This window comes from Chlorocebus sabaeus, chromosome 10, assembly GCF_047675955.1.
Source record: "Chlorocebus sabaeus isolate Y175 chromosome 10, mChlSab1.0.hap1, whole genome shotgun sequence".
Classification (NCBI taxonomy): domain Eukaryota; kingdom Metazoa; phylum Chordata; class Mammalia; order Primates; family Cercopithecidae; genus Chlorocebus; species Chlorocebus sabaeus.
Window position 1 is genome coordinate 90,293,139 of NC_132913.1, and position 23,263 is coordinate 90,316,401.

The 23,263-nt window shown below is 41.2% G+C and overlaps 2 protein-coding genes across 12 annotated transcripts in view; both read right to left on the reverse strand.

The window, feature by feature from the left end:
* The window catches only part of ICA1L (islet cell autoantigen 1 like), a 97,288-nt gene extending 88,802 nt beyond the window's left edge, over positions 1–8,486 (reverse strand). The window contains exons 1-3 of one of the 11 annotated variants that reach the window (XM_073019944.1): positions 8,327–8,486; positions 6,920–7,046; positions 5,959–6,028 (exon numbers count right to left, since the gene is read on the reverse strand). The gene's annotated coding sequence lies outside the window, so the exon portion shown is untranslated. The other 10 variants (XM_038001736.2, XM_073019943.1, XM_038001732.2 and 7 more) reach the window with 10 other exon arrangements.
* A 4,398-nt stretch (positions 8,487–12,884) lies between these two features.
* Positions 12,885–23,263, reverse strand: part of WDR12 (WD repeat domain 12) — a 36,717-nt gene continuing 26,338 nt past the window's right edge. Inside the window, exons 9-13 of the mRNA XM_038001731.2 lie at positions 20,283–20,423; positions 20,086–20,191; positions 19,497–19,629; positions 18,601–18,673; positions 12,885–16,814 (exon numbers count right to left, since the gene is read on the reverse strand). Coding sequence (XP_037857659.1) covers positions 16,737–16,814; positions 18,601–18,673; positions 19,497–19,629; positions 20,086–20,191; positions 20,283–20,423 — 531 coding nt within the window. The 3' untranslated portion in view covers positions 12,885–16,736. The remainder of the gene's footprint in view (positions 16,815–18,600; positions 18,674–19,496; positions 19,630–20,085; positions 20,192–20,282; positions 20,424–23,263) is intronic.

Below are 23,263 nucleotides of genomic sequence, written 5' to 3' on the forward strand. Positions count from 1 at the left end.
AGAAGAGGAAAGAATAGTTCCCGGCCGGGCGCGGTGGCTCAAGCCTGTAATCCCAGCACTTTGGGAGGCCGAGACGGGTGGATCACGAGGTCAGGAGATCGAGACCATCCTGGCTAACACGGTGAAACCCCGTCTCTACTTAAAAATACAAAAAATTAGCCGGGTGAGGTGGCGGGCGCCTGTAGTCCCAGCTACTCGGGAGGCTGAGGCAGGAGAATGGCGTAAACCCGGGAGGCGGAGCTTGCAGTGAGCTGAGATCCGGCCACTGCACTCTAGCCTGGGCGACAGAGTGAGACTCCGTCTCAAAAAAAAAAAAAAAGAATAGTTCCCAACTCATTTTATGAGCCAGCATAACTTTGCCCTCAAAACCAAACAGACATTACAAGACAAGATTATTATAGACCAATATTTTTATTAAACATGAATGAAAAACCCTTCACAAAATCCTAACAAATCTAATAGAGTAATAGGTGTGTGTGTATGTATGTGTATATATATATGCATGGATAAAACATGACTAACTAGGTGGAATTGATGCAAGGGATGCAAGATTTGCTTACCATTTCAAAATCAGTCTATGGCCCAGGTGCGGTGGCTCACACGGGTAATCTCAGCACTTTGGGAGGCTGATATGGGTGGATCACCTGAGATCAGGAGTTCCAGATGAGCCTGGCCAACATGGTGAAATTCCGTCTCTACTAAAAATACCAAAATTAGCCAGGTGTGGCTGGGCACAGTGGCTCATGCCTGTAATCCCAGCACTTCAGGAGGCTGAGGCAGGTGCATCACCTGAGGTCAGGAGTTGGAGATCAGCCTGGCTAACATAGAGAAACCCCACCTCTACTAAAAAATATAAAAATCAGCTGGGTGTCGTGGCCTGTGCCTGTAATCCCAGCTACTCAGAAGGCTGAGGCAGGAGAACTGCTTGAATCTGGGAGGTGGAGGTTGCAGTGAGCCGAGATCACACCACTGCACTTCAGCCTGGGCAACAGGGTGAGACTCTGTATTTAAAAAAAAAAAAAAAAAAAAAAAAATCTTCTCTTTGGCAGGGCATGGTGGCTCACGTCTGTAATCCCAGCACTCTGGAAGGCCAGGGTGGGCGGATCACTTGAGGTCAGGGGTTCAAGACCAGCCTGGCCAACATGGTGAAACCTCGTCTCTACTAAAAATACAAAAATTAGCCAGGTGTGGTGGTGCACTCCTATAATCCCAGCTACTCGGGAGGCTGAGGCAGAAGAACTGCTTGAACCCAGGAGGTGGTGGTTGCAGTGAGACGAGAGTGCACCACTGCACTCCAGCCTGGGGGACAGGAGCAAGACTGTCTCAAAATAAAAATAAAAATAAATTAGCTGGGTGTGGTGGCACACACTTGTAGTCCCAGCTACTTGGGAGGCTGAGGTGGGAGGACTGCTTGATCCTGGTAGGTGGAGACTGCAGTGAGCTGAGATGGCACCACAGAACTCCAGTCTGGGTGAAGAAGCAAGAGTCCATCTCAAAAAAAAAAAAAGAAAATCAGTCTATGTAATTCATTAAATTAAGAGATTAAAGAAGTATCACCATTTCAATAGATGTAGGAAAAAAATGAAAAAATGTATCACTCACTCATGATTTAAGAAAAAGAAACTCTGGCCGGGTAAGGTGGCTCACATTTGTAATCCTAGCACTTTGGGAAGCCAAGGTGGGCAGAAAATGTGAGGTCAGAAGGTCGAGACCAGCCTGGCCAACGTGGTGAAACCCTGTGTCCACTAAACATACAAAAATTAGCTGGGCATAGTGCTGCACACCCATAGTCCCAGTGACTTGGGTGGCTGAGGCAGGGGAATTGCTTGAACCTGAGAGGCAGAGGTTGTAGTGAGCCGAGATCGTGCCACTGCACTCTAGCCTGGGTGACAGAGCAAGACTCTATCCCCCCCGCAAAAAAAGAAAGAAAAAAAAAGAAAACAACAACAAAAAAACCCACACAGCTAACATCATACTTAACTGTGAAATAGTGAATATTTTTCCTTTAATACTGGGTAAGAGGCAAAGATGACTGCTCACACCCCTTCCACATTTGAAAGGAAAAGGCAAAGATGTCTTTATTCACAGGTGTCATGATTATGTATGCAAAAAATCCTAAAGAATCTTTTAAAAATCTACTAGATCTAATGCAAGAGATCTGAGCAAATTCAGCAATTAGTGAATCAATGTAAAACAAATGTATCACACTTCTATATATTAGTAGCAAACAATTAGGAAGTGATTTTTTTTTTTTTTGGTAGAGATGGAGTCTCCCTATGTTGCCCAGGCTGGTGTCAAACTCCTGGCCTCAAGTGATTCCCCTCGCCTAGGCTTCCAAAGTGCTAGGATTATAGGTGTGAGCCACCACACCCAGCCTAGAAAGTGAAATTTAAAATCCACTCTCATTTTTAATAACATCCAAAGCTATGAAATATTTAGCAGCAAATTCAGTGAAATACATACCACAGTGCTATTAAAAACTATAGCACATTGCTGAGAAAAATTAGAGAACACACAGAAATACATCCACAAATATACAACCAAATGATTTCTGACAAGGGCACTGATATAGTTTGGATGTTTGTCCCCTAAAAATTTCATGTTGATATGTGATCCCTAATATTGGAAGTTGGGCCTTCTGGGAAGTCATGGGGGTGGATTCCTCATGAGTGGCTTGGTGATGAGTGAGTTCTTACTCTGTAAGTTCATGTGAGAGCTGGCTATTTAACAGAGTGTGGCACCCTTCCCTCTCTCACCATGCGACACCTGCTCCCCCTTCACCTTCCTCCATGAGTGGAAGAAGCCTGAGGCCCTCATCAGATGCAGGTGCTGCACCATGCTTCTTGTACAGCCTGCAGAACTGTGAGCCAAATAAACTGCTTTTCTTTATAAATTACGCAGTCTCAGGTATTCCTTTATAGTAACCCAAAATGGACTAACAGAGGTGCCAAAGCAATTCACTGGTGGAAAGGTTTGACTTTTAACAGACAATACAAGGACAACCAGATATCCATATGTCAAAAGAATTGCTCCCCAATTCTTAACTAACATCATTTACAAAGAGTAATTCAAAATGTGTAACAGACTTAAATGTAAAATTTAAAAACTCTAAAACTACTGGCTAGGCGCGGTGTCTCACGCTTGTAATCCCAGCACTTTGGGAAGCCGAGGCGGGCAAATCACAAGGTTAGGAGTTCGAGACCAGTCTGGCCAATATGGTGAAACTCTATCTCTACTAAAAATACAAAAAATTAGCTGGGCAAGGTAGCAGGTGCCTGTAGTCCCAGCTATTCAGGAGGCTGTGGCAGGAGAATCACTTGAACCTGGGAGGCGTAGGTTGCAGTGAGCTGAGATCCTGCCACTGCACTCCACCCTGGGCAAGAGCGTGAGATTTCATCTCAAAAAACTGTAAAACTCCCAGAAGAAAAAATCTTTGCAACCTTGGGGCAGACAATGATTTCTTAGACTATTTAAAACATTAATTATAAAAGAAAAAAAAATCAAGAAGTTGGATTATCACCAAAATGTAAAATTGTTATTTGAAAAACACAATTCAGAAAATGAAAATTTGGTGGAAACTTTTCACACATACACACACACATATGAACAGACCTGTGTTCTGAATATATGAAGAATAATTACAACTGAGTAATAAGAAAATCTCATTTTAACAGATAAATTATTTGAGCAAACTAACAAAAGATATTCACATGCAGTCATGCATTAACTGTGGGAATATGTTCTGAGAAATGTGTCATTAGGTGATTTCATCATTGTGAGAACATCACAGAATGTACTTATACAAACCAAATGTTATAAGCCTACCACATACCTAGGGGCTATTGCTCCCAGGCTACAAACCTGTACAGCATGTTACATACTGAATACTGTAGGCAACTGCAACACAATGATGGTATTTGTGTATCTAAACATGTCTAAACACTGAAATGGTACAATAAAAATATGCTATTACAATCTTATGTGACTACTATCGTATCTGTGGTCCATCATTGACCAAAACACCTTTATGCAGTGTACAACTATATACTAATGGCCATTAAGCATATAAAAATATATTCAACAACATTATTCATCAGGGAAACAAAAATTAAAACCACAAAGAGGTATCAGCACACCCCCATTTGATCTTGCTTAACAATCAATCTGTCAATTCAAAGTGCTGGCAACAATGAGGAACAACTGGAACCTTCATACATTGGTTGTGGGAATATAAAATGGGTATAACCACTTCAGAAAAAATTGAGTTTATTGGAAACACACACAATCCAGCAATTGTATTCTTATTTACCCAACATAAATGAAAAATATGCCCAAAGACCTGTAAATGTTCTTGCTAGCTTTATGCAAAATAGCCAAAAATTAGAATATCTATTAACAGGTGAACAAACAAATTATAGTAATAATGTGCAATGGAACACCACTCAGCAAAAAGAAAACTACAAATCAAGTAATTAAAGAGTAAGGGGTGTCTTTATGGGGTGATGAAAAAGTTTTCAAACTAGAGAGAGCTGGTGATCTCACAACATTGTGAAAACAATAAATATCACTGAATTGTACACTTCAAAACAGTTGTTTGGGTTTGTTTAGTCAAAGTAAAAAAGAAAAAAAAAGGCTAATTGTATGTTATGTGAATTTCCCCTCAAAAACAAAAAAACTTTTGATAAAAGCAAGAGCAGGAATGAATTCTCAACTCATGATGATACACCAATATACATCCACGATAATAGCTTAAATGACAAAGACTGACAACACCAAAACTGGTGAGAATGTGAGTAACTAGAAGTCACATATTGCCAATGAAAGCATTAGACGGTATAACCATTTTGGAAAATGGTCTGGCAGTTTCTCATAAAACTAAACATGCTCCTACTTCGTGACCTAGCAATTCCACCACTAGGTATTTAAAGCTTTTGTGTGGGCAGAGATTTTCATCTGTTTGTGAGCAAATAGTGCAAGACACATAGTAGATACTCAGTATTTACCAAATGAACGTCTACTTGTTTTAGCATTGTAATAAAAAACTAGAAACAATCTAAGTATATTAATAAAAAGCTATACAGATAAAAATGTAGTATATTCATAAGACAGAATACTATATAAATAATTAAGGCTGGGCGCGGTGGCTCACGCCTGTAATCCCAGCACTTTGGGAGGCTGAGGTGGGTGGATCACCTAAATCCAGGACTTTGAGACCAGCCTGAATAATATGGTAAAACCCCCATCTCTACTAAAAATAAGAAAATTAGCTGGGTGTGGTGGCATGTGCTTGTAGTCCCAGCTACTCGGGAGACTGAGACAGGAGAATTGCTTGAACCCAGGAGGTGGAGGTTACAGTGAGCAGAGATGGCGCCACTGCGCTCCAGCCTGGGTGACAGAGCGAGACTCCGTCTCAAAACAACAACAACAACAACAACAAAAACATTTAAAACAAATATGTTAGTGGCTAGAACTATCAATATCAATCCAAATCAATTTTTAAAATAATACGGAGTGAGGCCAGGCGTGGTGGCTCACACCCGTAATCCCATTACTGTGGAAGGCAGAGGCGGGCGGATCACGAGGTCAGGAGATCGAGACCATTCCGGCTGGCACGGTGAAACCCGGTCTCTATTAAAAATACAAACAATTAGCCAGGCGTGGTGGCAGGAGCCTGTAGTCCCAGCTACTTGGGAGGCTGAGGCAGGAGAATGGCGTGAACCCGGAAGGCGGAGCTTGCAGTGAGCTGAGATCCGGCCACTGCACTCCAGCCTGGACGACAGAGCGAGGCTCTGTCTCAAAAAACCAAAATAAAATAATACTGAGTGAAAAACACAAGTGCAGGCTATATGCAATATGATGTAACTTATTTAAAATTTAAAAACACATGCAATAATAGACACATATAAAATATAATTTAAAAAATACAAAACACAGATATCAACTCATGATGTTAAGTACCTGGTTATGGATGGGTGGGATGAGACTTCAACTTTATTGTAAATATTTTATTTCCTTATCTAAAAAAATACTAGAAATAAATACAACAAAATGTTAACAGTTGTTAATGTCGGCTGCTGTAAATATAGATATTGTGTTACTTTAGTCTATTTTTTATCTCAACTAAATTAACAAAGGAATTTAAAAACCCTAGTGTTATATGGAAGTGAGTCAATAATGGCAAAATAACAATAAGATACATAGAAGGTGACTAACTTTTAATGGTGAATACTGGATCCAAGCACAAGTTTGAAAATTTTGATTTCCAAAAAAAAACCCACATAAAACCTAAGGGATGAATGAAAAACAGACAAAATGGAACAGGGCAATAAGAATATTATTAAATAACAAAATCTACTTCGAACAAGAAAATCTTTCCAGTTACAGATATATTTAAAACTCTTTCACATATCCCATCTGTTGTTGTTAAAGAATGTAAAAAGGATAAAATTTTAAAGGAAGCACAGTGAGTACTGAAAAAGCTAAAGTATAAAAGAAAAAATGTAAATATAGGATAACACAATTAAATCACAAAGTTTGGCAGTATAGTAGAACAAGACAGTATATTATCCATTTTATATCTAATATTTTGATATTCGGTCCTAGTTCCGTAACTGGTATAAACTTTGTTTTATATTTTTAATATTTATAATAAATATCATTATTTATTATATAATCCTACTTTTTCCACCAGTCTCATATTTGCAGTTTTTCCTCGTTGAACTGGCTGATCTCTGAGCACCCTTCTAACTCTAAAATTAAACTGGTAATTAGAACACTGCCTTCCACATAGCTGTTTCAATGACTAGAAAAACAATCATTTTGCACTATTAAATAGAGATTTCAAAGAATACTGGGTATGATAGGCACAGATAAATACTAAACGATTTAAAATTTTGGTCATATAAAAACACATACATACCATTCGGAGATGTTTACTCGGCCAGAAAATGTATAATTAACTCCTACTAAAGGTTGAGGCACCTGTGGCTATTCCATAAATACTGATGTGAAGATGATTAAAGTAATACCATCTTACAGTACGTCGCCTGAGTCAGAACCAAATAAATCAATACATAAATACTTTTGGGAAAAATAAATACCATGGAAAAATGTTATCTTCCCAACAATCTATTTTACAGAGACCCATAGTTTATAACAGCCTTTATGCTGTGTGCATCAAGATCATCTATTACACGAAAACTGATTCCACCCCCTCTACTGGCAACGCCCCAGCACCGCGGGTGAGTTGCCAGGATGGACTCCCGGCTTTCCCCTCTCGGTCTTCCTTACAGCATCAGGTATCTGACCACTGACATCACCTGGGCACCTGACCAGCTGACCCGCGTTTCCAGGAGCCAGATCTGTGCCGTGGGGCCGGGTTCAAGGCCTGGGGAACAGGATCTGTGCGCGGAGCCCCTCGTGGACCCGTGCATTCTGCAGTTCAACCCAAACCGCACATTTACTATGTTTTGTTTTTCTCCATCGGTTGCCAGTTAGTTTCTAAAGAAGATATTCCCATTACAAAATAACAGCGAAATAAAAATAAGCACCAAGTGAAAAAGAGGTCAGCAGGGAGGCACCTGAGGGCTGTTTGGGTGATTGGCCGCCGCCTCTACTAGGAGCGACCTCCACCGCCGAGGGAAATCACGCAAATGAGCCCCGGACTGCCGCGCTCCTTCACTACAGCGAGCGTGGCCGGGAGGCGCCCTTCGGCCGCAGGGACCCAGTCACGCCAGAAACCGCTTCTTGCGGGTTTTGCCTGGTGGGAGGCCGGAAGAACCCCGAGCAGGGCCTCGCCTGGTAGAAGGCCGCAGGCAGCGGCCGGGGTCCCCGAGAGAACCAAGGAGGCCAGCAAGGACCCGAGAAGCCGCGCGCGCGCGCGAGTGGTCGGAGCCTCCCGCCGCGCCCCTGCCGCCCGGCGTCGCCATGGGAACCCAGGATTTGGCCTCCGGGCCTGACCGCCGCCTGAGGGGGAAGTGGGGGGGACGGGAGGCCGCAGACGCTTACCGGCGCCGCTCCTCCGCCGCCTCGTGTCGCGTTCGGCCGCGCGGAGATCCGTCCCGGCACGCGTTCCGGCCACCGCCCGCGAGCCCCGCGCCGACTCCGGGCCCTCCGGCAGCCAGTGCCCCTCCGCACCAGTGCGTGGAGGTGTCAGGCTCCCGCTGCGGGAGGCGGGAGATTTAAACCGCACGGCCTGGCGTCCGCCCCACTGGGGCGCCGGCCTGACCCCGCCACCGGCCCGACTGGGGACCGGCGCATCTCTCGGTCTGCTCTTGAATGAACTCGGGGACCCTCTCTATCCCTCCTTTCCCGATTTCCTCCTTACTTAATAAAGTGAGATGACAAACACCAAGCCGGTCAGAACATCCGAGGAGCTGAGTGTGAGCTCTCTGAGGCGTGGGGAAGTGGAAGGCATTGGCCCGGGGCCCTCCTGGCTCCCTCCGAGCACCCCCATCCCCGGACCTGCCGGGCCTTGTGGGGCGGCTCCTCAGCATCTAACTCCCGTGTTAAAGATTTAAAGAGGTCTTAACAACCGTTCATAACCAATCTCAAATGTATATATCCGTATCCATAATGTTTGTGATGAATCTTCAAGAGTAAAAGGTAAAACCGGATCCTGAAAGTCTCAGGAAAAAAACAAAAAGGAAGCAAAACTATTTACTACTAGTAGGAGATAATCAAACTGCATTCTTTTTAAAGGTGACTCCAAAACTTTCCTAAAACAGCAGCATATGAATTATTAATTACAACTGTGACACATAGGCTAGCAAAGAATGAAAAGGTTAACACTCGAGGTGGTAACTAAAGTCTGTATGATGACAAAGATAGGGTCAGGTTCTAGAATATTAACAGTACAAAATACTCAACCTAGGAAGTATACTTTTAAAATAGGAAAAGTGGCAAGTTATAGAGGGTTAATTTGGACTGAAAACATTAAATGTCTTTAGAGTTTTACCCTGAGATATTTGGATTTCCAAGGAATAGGCAAATACCTGAAATCATGTGCAAAATTTTGTTTTTTTGAGGAAAGAGTCTACAGCTTTCCTCAGAAGGGTAAAAATTAGCGTTTGGCAAACATGAGTGATTGACGTATTTCCTTGGCATGGCTTTCCTGAATCTTACTAAATGCGGCATTTCTCCTAAGGGGTATACCGCTCTCCGGCTGTAATCATCTACCTGCCTGTCTTCCCCATTCGGTGCTGAGCTGCTTCAAAGCTGCTGTGGTCCACCCTTACGCATTTCTGCAGCCTTAGCACCTAGCAGAGTGCCTAATACAAACTAGGTCCTGAATGAATGTTAAGTCCATCAATGAACGAACTGAAATAAAGATAGCTAATTCAAAACTGAAGGATACATTATAAAATATCTGAAAAGACCAGATTATCTTTCTCACCAAGGAATAAATAACATTGCAAGTGAAATGACTTTCAAATGTTACTATGTCCCATGGTAAAGTTCTTGGGGTATTTTATAAAATGTTTGTTCCAACAAGATGAAGTTTTAAGTCAAGAGAACAGTAAACTAATATCTTCTTCAGCTCAATCTGAGGCCAACTGAAGTCCTCCAAAGACGACACCAGGAAGTCAGAATAGTGGCTACCGGCTGGGCCTGTTGCTTTTATTCACTTAACTGGGTAAAATTACAGAAAGATACACAGTATCTCCAAGCCATCAATGAAGTGTAGTATTTACATATAATCACTTTTTCTTCACAAGTCACTAAGGAAAGGTGGCACAGTGTAGGAATAGTATCAGAAAATAATGTAGAGCTAGCTGCTGATGCTTCACCCGGACAGGAGTCAAGTCTCTCATATTTCATAAATGCCCGTGGAATGAATTAATCTTCCTTTAGCTGTTGGATAAAATGTTTACATGGCTTGCACTAGGATGAGTGTGGTAGTTCACGCCTATAATCCTAGCACTTTGGGAGACTGAGGCGAGCGGAGCACTTGTGGTCAGGAGTTTGAGAACAGCCTGGCCAACATGGTGAAACCCTGTTTCTACTAAAAATTCAAAAATTAGCCCCATGTAATGGCATGCACCTGTAATCCCAGCTGGGAGGCTGAGGCATGAGAATTGCTTGAACCCAGGAGGCGGAAGTTGTGAGCCGAGATTGCGCCACTACACTCCAGCCTGGGTGACAGAGTGAGACTCTTACTTGCACTAGTCCCTTAACAAAAGGAGGCAGCTCAGTCATTACATTTTAGTGTTGCATAAAACCTCTTTAGAAAGTGAAATAATTTAACACCTTTAACATACTTTTAAATTTCACTTAGAAGCACATTTATTGAACTGTTATTTAACTTTCTATCAATATATAATACATTTATACTAAGAAAAAAAAGGGTTTTCCTCCATGGTAGACTTTTACAAGCTAACTAGACAAGAACATTAGATGACTTGGAATGTGGGGCTCCACAAATGGGATCCAAACCTAGAGTCTTAGTTTCTTTAAAGACTAATAGTCTTCACTTTTATTTTTCTGCAAACCTCTGGTTAATCTCCCAAATAAAACCTCAGTTGACATTAGAAAACACTAAAAATTATTCTACTGTTTTGTACTGTTTTACTAAGGATTAGAGGTGTATTGAATCTGACATCATACAAAAAACTCTATTTCTTCAAGGCATTGCACCAGTTTCTTTGTAATCTGTTGAATTTTACCGAAGACGTCAGGACAAGCATTACAGGTCAGTGACAGTGGGGCTATGGAGAGCTATCTTCCCAGATACCTACACAATTACTTACTTAGATACTGCAAGCTAAACATGCTGTCTCTTCCTTACTACATTTCTGTTTATTCAAGTAAAGCTAGGCACAGTATTAGAATTAGACACAATTCTAGAATTAGACTTAAGATGATTTTAAATGTGAAATGTTATAGACATCGTTTTAAAAATTATTTCCTCCCCCTGAAACAACCATTGAACTTGATCTGGTATTATGTCTCAGGCACATTATTACACTTTCACTGACTATACACAGAATTGTTTGACATGTTTCTAAACTTTGTATCAGATTGTACCTAACCAGATAATTTCTCTGTAGTCTTTATTACTCAGATGTATGTCGCCCAGCTCCATTAATTGGATACATACCTTCACACTAGGTACTTAACCTGTCTGGATTGTGGTTTCCTTTAAATAACATGAATGATATAATTGGATAATTTCTAGAATTCGTTTTTGCTTATATACAATTCCTATTAGAATATACAGAAATTGATCTTTATACATTTATATACTATTACAATGATACATTTAGTGGTACACTAAAATTGAAATTAATTTTAAAGGCAAAAAAATGCAAAGCTGAACATATTATGGTAATTTAGTATCCATAAATGTCACTTAAATTTACGTATTACTTTTTTTTTTGAAATGGAGTTTCACTCTTGTTACCCAGGCTGGAGTGCAATGTGCCATCTTGGCTCACCACAACCTCCGCCTCCCAGGTTCAAGCAATTCTTCTGCCTCAGTCTCCCAAGTAGCTGGGATTACAGGTGTGAGTCATGGCGCCCGACCACATATAACCTGTTAGGTAAGTGAAGACACTTCCACACTCACTCTTTCCATTTATAAAAATGTCATTCTTGTGCATGACGTAAGATTGACAAAATATATACTAGTTAAGAGCTTGTCCAAAATAAGTCCAAGTTCAAATCCACTGCCATTTATTTTCTGCCTGTGTGTCTGCTCAAAAACTTTAACATGTATTTTTCTCTCCTATAAAATGTAAATAATTTATTATCTATAGAGGATTTTTATGATAGGACATAATTTCACTTACTTTTATAGACATTGCAAGAAAATAATTTATTTCCTTAAATCTGCAAATCAATGGAACTGCTATTAGAACAAAGATTAGGTTTAATTCTATAAAACCAACAAGCCAAAAATGTTTCTCTTCTAAGTTGTAAGATAAATTTGGTTCAGGTTGGATGCAGTAGCTCATGCCTGTAATCCTAGCATTTTGGGAAGTCAAGATGAGATGATTGCTTGAGGTCAGGAGTTGGAGTCCAGCCTGGGCAACATAGCAAGACCCCATCTTCCACAAAAACAAAAAAGATTAGCTGGGTGTGGTGGCATGCACTTGTACTCCCAGGTACATACTCAGGAAGCTGGGGCAGGAGGATCCCTTGAACCCAGGAGTTGAGCCTGGATGGGAGAGCTAGACTATGTCTCGTAAAAAGAGATATATTTGGTTCATATAACAAAATACCATTATTGTGTTTGATACTTGATCTATGATAGTCAAAAATGTCAACAACCGTCACTAATATGTTCCTGCTGTTTCTACACCTGGCAGTTTCTGGTTAGTAATATCTGGATTTCATTTGCCTAATGAAATCTGATTCTAAGTAGTGGCTTTTCAAATAAAAAATATACTAATTGAATATCCCTTGCATAGAGTCTTAAAATGTCCTATTTTTTCCTTTAAGAATAGGAGCCATAATAGTATCTATTAAAAATTAGTATTTTTGGCCAGGCACCGTGACTTGCCTATAATCCCAGCACTTAAGGAGGCTGAGGCACGAAGACTGCCTGAGGCCAAGAGTTCTTGACCAGCCTGGGCAACACAGCGAGACCATCTCCACAAAAAATTTAAAAATCAGTCAGATGTGGTGACATGCGCCTGTGGTCCTAGTTAGGAGGATGACGTGGGAAATCCCTTGAGTCCAGGAGTTTGAGGCTGCAGTGAGCTATAATCAGGCCACTGCACTCTAGCTTGGGCAACATAGTAAGACCCTATCTCTAAAAAATGAACAAAAATAAAAACTAGTATCTTTCAAAAAATTTAATATTTTCCTTATATTTGTTATATATAATAAACTGTTACCTTTTTTCAAAACTATGATACATCAAAAGAATTTTAGACTGTGTGAACAGATTTCAATGTTATTATCAGAAATTCCCAGATGGTTTTTTTTTTTTTTGCAGGGTGGGTTGTTCAATTATGTGCATTTTATATCAATTTAAACTTTTGTTTGTCCTTTCTCCAATAATATTATACTAGGAAGCATTCTGATATATTATTATGCATTGTTGACAACAGTTCAAAAATGGCAATTCCAAATTCAAAGGAAAAGAAAAGAAAATATTGATCATCTTCTCACAGGAAAGCTGTTTTTCTACAAAAGCCTGAGCCACCATGCCTGGCCAAGGAATTTCCTAAAACTTTACTTGGTCTGGGTGCGGTGGCTCATGCCTGTAATCTCAGCATTTTGGGAGGTCCAGGCGGGCAGACTGCTTGAGCCCAGGAGTTCAAGGCCAGCATGGGCAACATGGCGAAACCCTAACTCTACAAAAAAAATAAAATAATAATAAGTAAATAAATAAAAATTAAAAAATTAAAAATTAAAAATTAGCTGGTTATGGTCCCAGCTACTTGGAAGGCTGAGGTGGGAAGATGGCTTGAGCCCAGAAGATGGAAGTTGCAGTAAGCCAAGATTACACCATTGTACTCCAGTATGGGTGACATAGTGAGACCCCGTCTCCACAAAAAAACAAAAAAACCAACCTTTGCTTGATAAGAGAGCAAGCATCAACATTTTAAAGAACTGCACTACTATGGCAAGACAGCATAACTAGTACTGGTCAGCAGGTTCCGAGCATTGCATTGTCAGGTTCCTAGCTTTTCCCCAACCATGGGAAAGTAGCACCACTCATTTATCCAAGTGATTCTTGGGAGCATAAAAGTCCATGTAAAGCAGACATCTCCGGTGTTCTGGTAGAGGAAAGGGGACCATTGAAAGGTCTCTCGGCTTTTGAGGGAAAGGGTGTGGAGCAATATAAGAGGACTGAATAGGCATGTTTTGACCTCTCATATTCCTTCTGTTCAGGGAGTAAGATCTAACCACTTGAGTTAACAAAGGAAAGGAGTTTGGCAGGGATTGATCAGAGACAATCCCTGTCCAAGAGACTTGGTCGCTTACATTATATCTATCCCAAGGAAGAATGCCTGAACTATGAATGTATTTTGCTCTGGAACCAGGACTGGGAATAGGTGGGGACCAGTTCTGGATGCCATTTTTTTCTTTGTCTACTGCATCTGATAGGCTTCTTTACCTTTACTTTAACCACCTAGTTTATACAGACTACATTTGGTCAGCCCACGTTGGGTGAGTTAAGACAGACATTATAAATAACTGCCCTTAAGGATCATTCAAAGACCATCCAAAACAGGACTAAGAATTCATCTTTGTCCTCTCAAAATTAGATTTCCAGAGACTACAAATACAATAAAATTTATACCAATCAGCACAAAATGAGAAAAACAAGGATTCTGTGCATGCATTTTCTGGCCACCTTTATTCACTTTTTTGGCATTAAAATATACTTTAAGAAATGATAACTGGAGCTCTGGCTCTTGATCTATGTGAAAATGAGGACCATATCCCAGGGGCGGAGGGAGCCTAGGATCCTAAGCAATGTGGAACAAAAACTACACCAGCCCTGGACTGCCTCTGGTTTTCTACAGATAATTAAACTCCTAACTGGTTCAACACACTGTTTAGCTCTCAACTGTAGCCAAGTATAGATACTGTTTCACAGACTTCTGCAACAGGAACATCATCTGAGATGTAACAACATCTAATAATGAGACCAAACATATTTCCCAAATATTAATAAAGGTTGTGAATGCTCTACGTAAGGAATATCAATCCATTAATGATGGAAATAACATTTTAAAAATACATTTACTTTAAATATTTTTATATAACACATGCATAAAGATAAATGCTAATGGTATCATAAAATTTGTAGAATGTTTATCTAATACTGATTAAAAGTCTTGTCTAAAGAATTTATTCTTATCTACACATGAGGAAAGATTAGGAGGTTACAGTGAAAACTGTATGCAATGCATTTTTTTTTTTTTTTTTTTTTTGAGATAGAGTCTTGCTCTGTCGCCCAGGCTGGAATGCAGTGGCACAATCTTGGCTCACTGCAACCTCAGCCTCTCGGGTTCACCTGCCTCTCGGGTTTGCCTGCCTCAGCCTCTCGGGTTCGCCTGCCTCAGCTTCCCAAGTAGCTGGGACTACAGGCACATGCCGCCACGCCCAGCTAACTTTTTAAATTTTATTAGAGATGAGGTTTCACCGTGTTGCCCACGCTGGTCTCAAACTCCTGAGCTCAGGCAATCCGCCTGCCTTGGCCTCCCAAAGTGCTGGCATTACAGGCGTAAGCCACCGCGCCCAGTCAACTGTATGCAATTTCTAAAGGATCTGACATATATTTAATATAAAGTGCCTATCTTAAAATATCTTGATGAATTCTTCAAAAATTGGCAATCACTTTTTTATTTTTTTTTGAGATGAAGTCTGGTTCTGCTGCCCAGGCTGGAGTACAGTGGTGTGATCTTGGCTCACTGCAACCTCCACCTCCCAGGTTCAAGCAATTCTCCTGCCTCAGCCTCCCAAGTAGTTGGGACAACAGGAGTGTGCCACCACACCCAGCTAATTTATTTTTGATTTTTTTTTTTTTTTTTAGTAGAGACAAGGTTTCACCATGTTGGTCAGGCGGGTCTCAAACCCCTGACCTCAGGTGAGCCACCTGCCTTGGCCACCCAAAGTGCTGGGATTACACGCATGAGCCACCGTGCCCTGCCGAATCGACATTTTGTTGTTGTTGTTGTTGAGACAGAGTCTCGCTCTGTCACCCAGGATGGAGTGCAGTGGTGCATTCTCAGCTTACTACAACCTCCACCTCCCGGGTTCAAGCAATTCTCCTGCCTCGGCCTCTCAAGTAGCTGGAATTACAGGCGGTTGCCACCATGCCCAGCTAATTTTTGTAGTTTTAGCAGAGACAGGGTTTTGACATGTTGGCCAGGGTGGTCTCAAACTCCTGACCTCATGTGATCCACCTGCCTCAGCCTCCCAGTATGCTGGGATTACAGGTGGGAGCCACCGTGCCCAGCCTACTTTTTTTTTTAATGTTCTAAATACCCTCACAGCCTAATTTTCGAACATTTATTTTGCCAAAAGGAAACTGTGTTTCTATCTTTTTCTCTATTACAATTTTCATTAATCTTTTTGAATGCTTTTTAAAAACAGGTAACTTAAAAAAATCTAAGTCTCTAATAGAAATAAAAATCTGAACAATTACTGGATTTCCAATATAACCTTTTATAGCATTTCAAAAACAAATCTTAATTCGGCCAGGCGTGGTGGTTCATGCCTCTAATACCAGCACTCTGGGAGGCTGAGGCAGGCAGATCACCTGAGGTCAGGAGTTCAAGACCAGCCTGGCCAATATGGCAAAACCCCGTCTCTACTAAAAATACAAATATTAGCAGGGCATGCTGGTGTATGCCTGTAATCCCAGCTCCTCGGGTAAGACAGGAGAACTGATTGAACCTAGGAAGCGGAGGTTGCAGTGAGTTGAGATTATGCCACTGCACTCCAGCCTGGGCAACAGAACAAGACTCCATCTCAAAAAAATAAAAAAATAAAAAAGCAAATCTGAATTCAAATCAATACCTTTAAAGAGAAATGTAAAACTCAGTTTAATTTCAAGTTTGTATAGAGAATGCATGCCAGTTTATATTTTATAAACACAACCTACTTATTATAAATGCAAAATAAGAAAAAGTGATACACTAGCTGTTATGAAGGGTGAAAACATTATATAAACTTCAAAAGGCTACTTTCTGCATCTGCATCTATGTAATTTCATGATTCTCTACCAATTTCATTTACAGAAATAATCTCTAGAGTCAAATTATTGTTCACTTTCATGCCCCCACATGGGAAGTGGTAGGTGAGTATCTGTAGGAATACAATTTATTGTCTGCTCCGCCACTCAGAAGTAGCTGTGTAAAAGGAGAGAAAAAGACAAGAAAACATAAGTAAATATAATTATTTCATATCATAGCAAAACCTAATTAAATATTAATGATTTTCATTACAAAAGGAATTATGGGTGAGCAGTTAACTTGCATTGAGAGTTAGTAAAGGGACCAACATTGTTTCACTACTATACTACGATACTGTATATTAAAACATTAAAAGCTTTCTTTTTTTTTTTTTTTTTTGAGAAGGAGTCTCGCTCTGTCGCCCAGGCTGGAGTGCAGTGGCTGGATCTCAGCTCACTGCAAGCTCCGCCTCCCGGGTTCACGCCATTCTCCTGCCTCAGCCTCCCGAGCAGCTGGGACTACAGGCGCCTGCCACCATGCCCGGCTAATTTTTTGTATTTTTAGTAGAGACGAGGTTTCACCGTGTTAGCCAGGATGGTCTCGATCTCCTGACCTCGTGATCCGCCCGTCTCGGCCTCCCAAAGTGCTGGGATTACAGGCTTGAGCCACCGCGCCCAACCAAAGCTATCATTTAAATTTGGTTGAGACACAATATGCTGTTGCACTTTCTATAAAGCATCTGCCAAGATATATAATAAGTTTGAAAGGGATATAGTTTTACCTATTAAAAGTTTTTAAAGGACAGCACATTAATTGCATATTACAAATTATTCAAGTAGCCCTAGGACTTATATTTGGAAAGAATTCTTAGGCAGTAAAAGCACATGTATATACATAAAAATAATTAAATTGTAATTCTTTAAACACATTTTATAATGCAGACTTACGTAAGATTTTTCCAACCGGTAAACGCTTTCATCCAATTAGTCTTAAATAGTGAGTTTTTAGATGTAAAATGTTTCATGAAGATACTCATGGGGACTAGGCACAGTGGCTCACGCCTGTAATTCTAACACTTTGAGAGGCTGATGTGGGAGAACTGCTTGAGGCCAGAAGTTCAAGACTAGCGTGGGGAACACAGTGAGACCACGTCTCTACAAAAAATTTAAAAATTTGCCAGATGTGGTGGCACCTGCCTGTAGTCCCAGCTACGCAGAAGGCTAGGGCAAGAGGATCACCTAAGCCCAGGAGTTCAAGCCTCAATCTCTAAAAATAAATAAATAAATAAATAAATAAGAAGATACACAGGGGGGCGGGAGGATTGTTTGAGCCCAGGAGGTCAAGGCTGCAGCGAGTCACGATTGCACCACTAACATTTCAGCCTGGGCAACAGAGGACCTTGTTTCTTAAAACAACAACACAACAACAACAACAAAAACCCCACTATACTCACAAGGAAAAAAAATGCTCCAAAATTTCAAATTTACTATTCCTACTATTATTATTGAGACAAAGTATCACTCTTTCACCCAGGCTAGAGTGCAGTGGCACGATCATAGTTCACTGCACTTTTGACCTCCCAGGCACAAGTGATCCTCCTGCTTCAGGCTCAAGTAGCTGGACTATAGGTCACACCACCATGGATAGCTAATTTTTTAATTTTTTGTAGAGACAGCATCTCACTATGTTGCCTAGGCTGGTTTTGAACACCTGGGCTCAAAGAATCCTCCCACCTTCCCTCCCAAAGTGTTGGGATTACAGGCATAAGCCACCATGCCTGGCCTATTAAAGGACAAATTTGTTTCTTCTTTGAATGAGAGGTGAGATTTTATAAACAACATTAAGGGAAATAATACAGAATTATAAATATCAAATATATTGAAACTAATAAATTTTATAAACACAAACACCAGATTTATTCTAATACACTTTCCTCTTCATCAAATAACTAATAAATTCTTACCCCTGTGTCTGTCCAGTCTACACTCAGAACTTTGTCTTCATGAGCAGCCAGATCATAGAGAGGAGCCTTACAACTAAAAGATTAAAATATTAACATGTTATATGCCTTCAGTGTTAAAACAAACATTTGAATAATCACTTACACTTATCTGAAAACTTTACAGGGTTTACCAACCTTGCCCCAATAACCACTTAATCTTAAAATTCTGTTTATCTGATCACCTCTCCTCTTTTTCCTGTATCATTGGTAGACCACAGATAATTATTATAACAAAATATTCAGGAAGAAAATGTTATTTCATTATAAGAATTTATTTATAATTAGGCCTATTTTCACACTTCCTTGACTTTTTTTTAACCCCCAAACTATGGCCTTATATACTGTTTGTCTAGCTATCTACATGCAAAAAACAACATATTAACAAGAATTTCTTTTTCTTTTTGAGAGGGAGTCTTGGTCTGTTGCCCAGGCTAGAGTGCAGTGACGCAATCTCGGCTCACTGCAACCTCCGCCTCCTGGGTTCAAGCGATTCTCCTGCCTCAGCCTCCTGTGTAGTTGGGATTACAGGCGTGCGCCACCATGCCCAGCTAATTTCTGTATTTTTAATAGAGACAGGGTTTCACCATGTTGGTCAGGATGGTCCTGAACTCCTGGCCTCAGGTGATCTGCCTGCCTCAGCCTCCTAAAGTGCTAGGATTACAGGTGTGAGCCACCGCACCCGGCCAAAAATTTTTTTGATCTGGCTTTTCTTTTGCATATCAGTATTTGTCACCTGAGGTTGTACAACCATGAGGCTTTTTTTACTCTTCTGGTTTTAGATAAGAATTTCAGTATTCATTTTCTTTCTGTAACAGGTAATTGATATGTTTCTTTTGTAGATCATAAACAGAATGTACCTTCTTGTATCCCACAGCTTAACGATGTTATCTAAAGATCCTGAAATCAGCTGCTGTTCATGGGTAGGAGACCATTTTACTGATGTCACCCAACCGGTATGTGAGGTTAGGGACAATGACACCAAAGAACCATCTGAAGAAAGCAAAAAAGACAAGTGTTGAAATTTACAAAACAGAAGTAGGTAGAATAAACCCAAAAAATAGTTGTAGAAATTTTTTTTTTTTTTGAGATGGACTCTTGCTCTGTCACCAGGCTGGAGTGCAGTGGCACGATCTTGGCTCACTGCAATCTCCGCCTCTGGGATTCAAGCGATTCTCCTGCCTCAGCCTCCCGAGTAGCTAGGATTACAGGCACGCGCCACCACACCCAGCTGATTTTTGCATTTTTAGTAAAGGCAGGGTTTCTCTATGTTGGCCAGGCTGATCTCCAACTCCTGACCTCGTGATCCGCCCGCCTTGGCCTCCCAAAGTGCTGGGATTACAGGAGCCACCATGCCTGGCCATAAATTTCTTTTTTTGTACATCTCCAGTGAGATGAGAAATAGATATAATTCACACATATTTTCTCCCAGTGGTTTACATGACTCACCTTTAGTTCGGGGATCCCACAGTCTGATATGCCTATCTGTGCTTCCAGATGCCAAACGTTTACAAAGTGGAGAATAGGAAATACAATTAAACACTTTATTTCCTGTCTGAAAAAGAAAAGGAAAGAACATTAACCATCGTAGACTAAAAACCAGCTCTAGAAGTTTAGCACTTAAAAGAACACTAAATTTGTCTTACCAAAGTTGACTTAAGACTGCCAGACTCAACATCCCACACTCTAATTGTATGGTCCCAAGAAGCACTGCAGATTTCTTCAGCATCTGACCACAAAACTGAGGAAACTGCTTCCATGTGGCCAGAGAGGGTCACTATGGGAGTCTAGAAAGGAAGACCCCCAAAAGGGGAAAGTGTTTTCATTACAGAGTAATTGAAACAATAATAATACTTATTACTTACAAAGCCCATATGACAGAGACAAACTGCCCATCTTTCATATCCTGACTTATTTCTTCTTTCTTTACAATGGAATGGATATTTGTTTTTTATTTTATACAAGACACTGAGGCTGATAACTTGCCCAAGGTCATAGAGCTTGTAAGTGGCAGACTTGAGTCTGAACCCAAATATTACTCATCTGTAGTTTTTCCACTGTATTCTGCTGCTCTTCATCTGTTCTACTTTTCATTTTGATCAGCATTAACACAAACTTAACTCTCCCAGCTGACAAATGTTATATTAAACGTTAGTGCTGGATGGTTTCCGAATGGCCTTGGACTGACGGGTAGTTTCTCCCCCTCTTTTTTCCTTGCCTGTAGTTCTCATAGTAACTATAGAATATTCCGGGAATATAACATCCGGAGATAGGGAGCAACTGGCCAGCATAGCCTGGGGGCTCTATTCCAGCTCCTAGAAACAGGATGTCCTTCAAACTTTGCCCAGAGAGTCAAGTGACCCCAGGGTACAAAAACCAGGGCAGGCTGCTTTTTGGGATCCCTCAGCTGTGCTGCAAGTGACACACATGCAGCTAACACTCCATTTGCCCCAGGCAGCTTTCTTGAGCCTTGGGGGACTGGCTCACAATGGATCCTCAGCTTGTGGTGTCCCTTGCTGCCTATCTGTAAGTAATAAACCTGTTTCATGTAACATGTTGCGTGTGTGCTCTTCCTCACCAGATTCAGGCAATTGGTAAAACTGCAGCCCAGGATGCGGTGGGTCAAAGTATTCACACTTCTATTCCTGGTGGCTGGCATATGATGACCTTTACTATCCTCCACTCAGTGGGAATCCTCCCTTAGGACTGGTTATTAGTGAAACTGCTTCACAGTTAACACAAAAAGCTTTGTGATCAGACAGATATAGGTTTCAGCACCTTCACTCAAAATATGCTGCCAATTTCTACATAATTCCTCCAGGTAAATTAATCTCATTAAGTTATTCTTACCACCACATTCCTCAGCACCTTTAAGTCCTATTATTTAATCTTTAAATAATGTACACAGTTCACTTATTAATACTCCACAATCTCTAATGTCTTTCTAAACTAAAAGCCCCAAACTAGGTAACTAGGTAGAGTACCTACCTTAAATATAAGGAGTATATAAAAGAGAGTGGGAAGGGCCAGGCACAGAGGCTCATACCTGTAGTCTCAACGCTTTGGGAGGCTGAAGCAGGAGGATCACTGGAGCCCAGGAGTTTGAGAACAGCCTGGGCAACATAGTGGGACTCTATCTCTACTAAAAATATAAAATTAGCTGGGCTTAATGACACATGACTATAGTCATAGCTGCTTGGGAGGCTGAAGTAGAAGGATTGCTTGAGCCCAGGAGTTTAAGGCTACAGTGAGCTATGATCACACCACTGTACTCCGGCCAGACCCACTCCTGTAGTGGGTCACTGCACTCAGCCCACAGTTGTTTTAATAAGGGGTTGTTTTTACAATGCTTTAAATGGTAACTTAGGTTTTTGTGTGAACAAGAGAGATCTTGTCTCTCAAAAAAAAAAAAAGAGAGGAGGCCACACACGGTGGCTAACACCTGTAATCCCAGCACTTTGGGAGGTCGAGGTAGGTGGATCACTTAAACTCAGGAGTTCAAGACCAGCCTGGGCAACATGTTGAAACCCTGTCTCTACAAAAAGATATAGAAATGAGCTGGCCGTGGTGGCACACGCCTGTAGCCTCAGCTATCCGAGAGGCTTATGTGGGAGGACTGCTTGAGCCTGGGAGGCGGAGGTTGCCGTTAGCTGAGATTGTGCCACTGCACTCTACCCTGGGCAACAGAGTGAGAGTCTGTCACAAAAAACAAAACAAAACAAAACAAAACTAGCCGGGCACGGTGGTTCACGCCTGTAATCCCAGCACTTTGGGAGGCCGAGGCAGGTGGATCACCTGAGGTCAGGAGTTCAAGACCAGCCTGACCAATATGGAGAAACCCCGTCTCTACTAAAACTACAAAATTAGCTGGGCGTGGTGGTGCATGCCTGTCATCCTAGCTACTCAGGAGGCTGAGGCAGGAGAATCGCTTAAACCCAGGAGGCAAAGGTTGCAGTGAGCCGAGACTGCACCATTACACTCCATCCTGGGCAACAAGAACGAAACTCCATCTCAAAAAAAAAAGAGAGGAAAAGAATTCTGGAATCGGGGATAGTCAATCTATTTTTATATAACTTTGCTACATTTAACTTCCTTAAATATTGCCTCATCTGTAATATTAAGGAGTTATAACTGGATCAGAAAGCAAACTTTTTCAGTAAAGAACCAGCATGTAAATATTTCAGCCTTTGGAGACCACATACAGTTTCTGTTGTATATTTTTCTTTGCTGAGTAGTATTCTGTTGTATGAATAATACCATAGTTGTTTTTTTTTTTTTTTCTGAGACGGAGTTTCGCTCGTCGCCCAGGCTAGAGTGCAACGCATGAGCTTGGCTCACTGCAACCTCCGCCTCCCAGGTTCAAGTGATTCTCCTGCCTCAGCCTCCCAAGTAGCTGGGATTATAGGCGTGTGCCACCACACCTGGCTAACTTTTCACATTTTTAGTAGAGACGGGGTTTTACCATGTTGGTCAGGCTGGTCTTGAACTCCTGACCGCAGATGATCTGCCCGCCTCAGCCTCCCAGAGTGCTGAGATTACAGGTGTGAGCCACTGCACTTGGACCACAGTTGTTTTAATAAGGGGTTGTTTTTACAACACTTTATACTTATAAAAACCATCCCTTAGC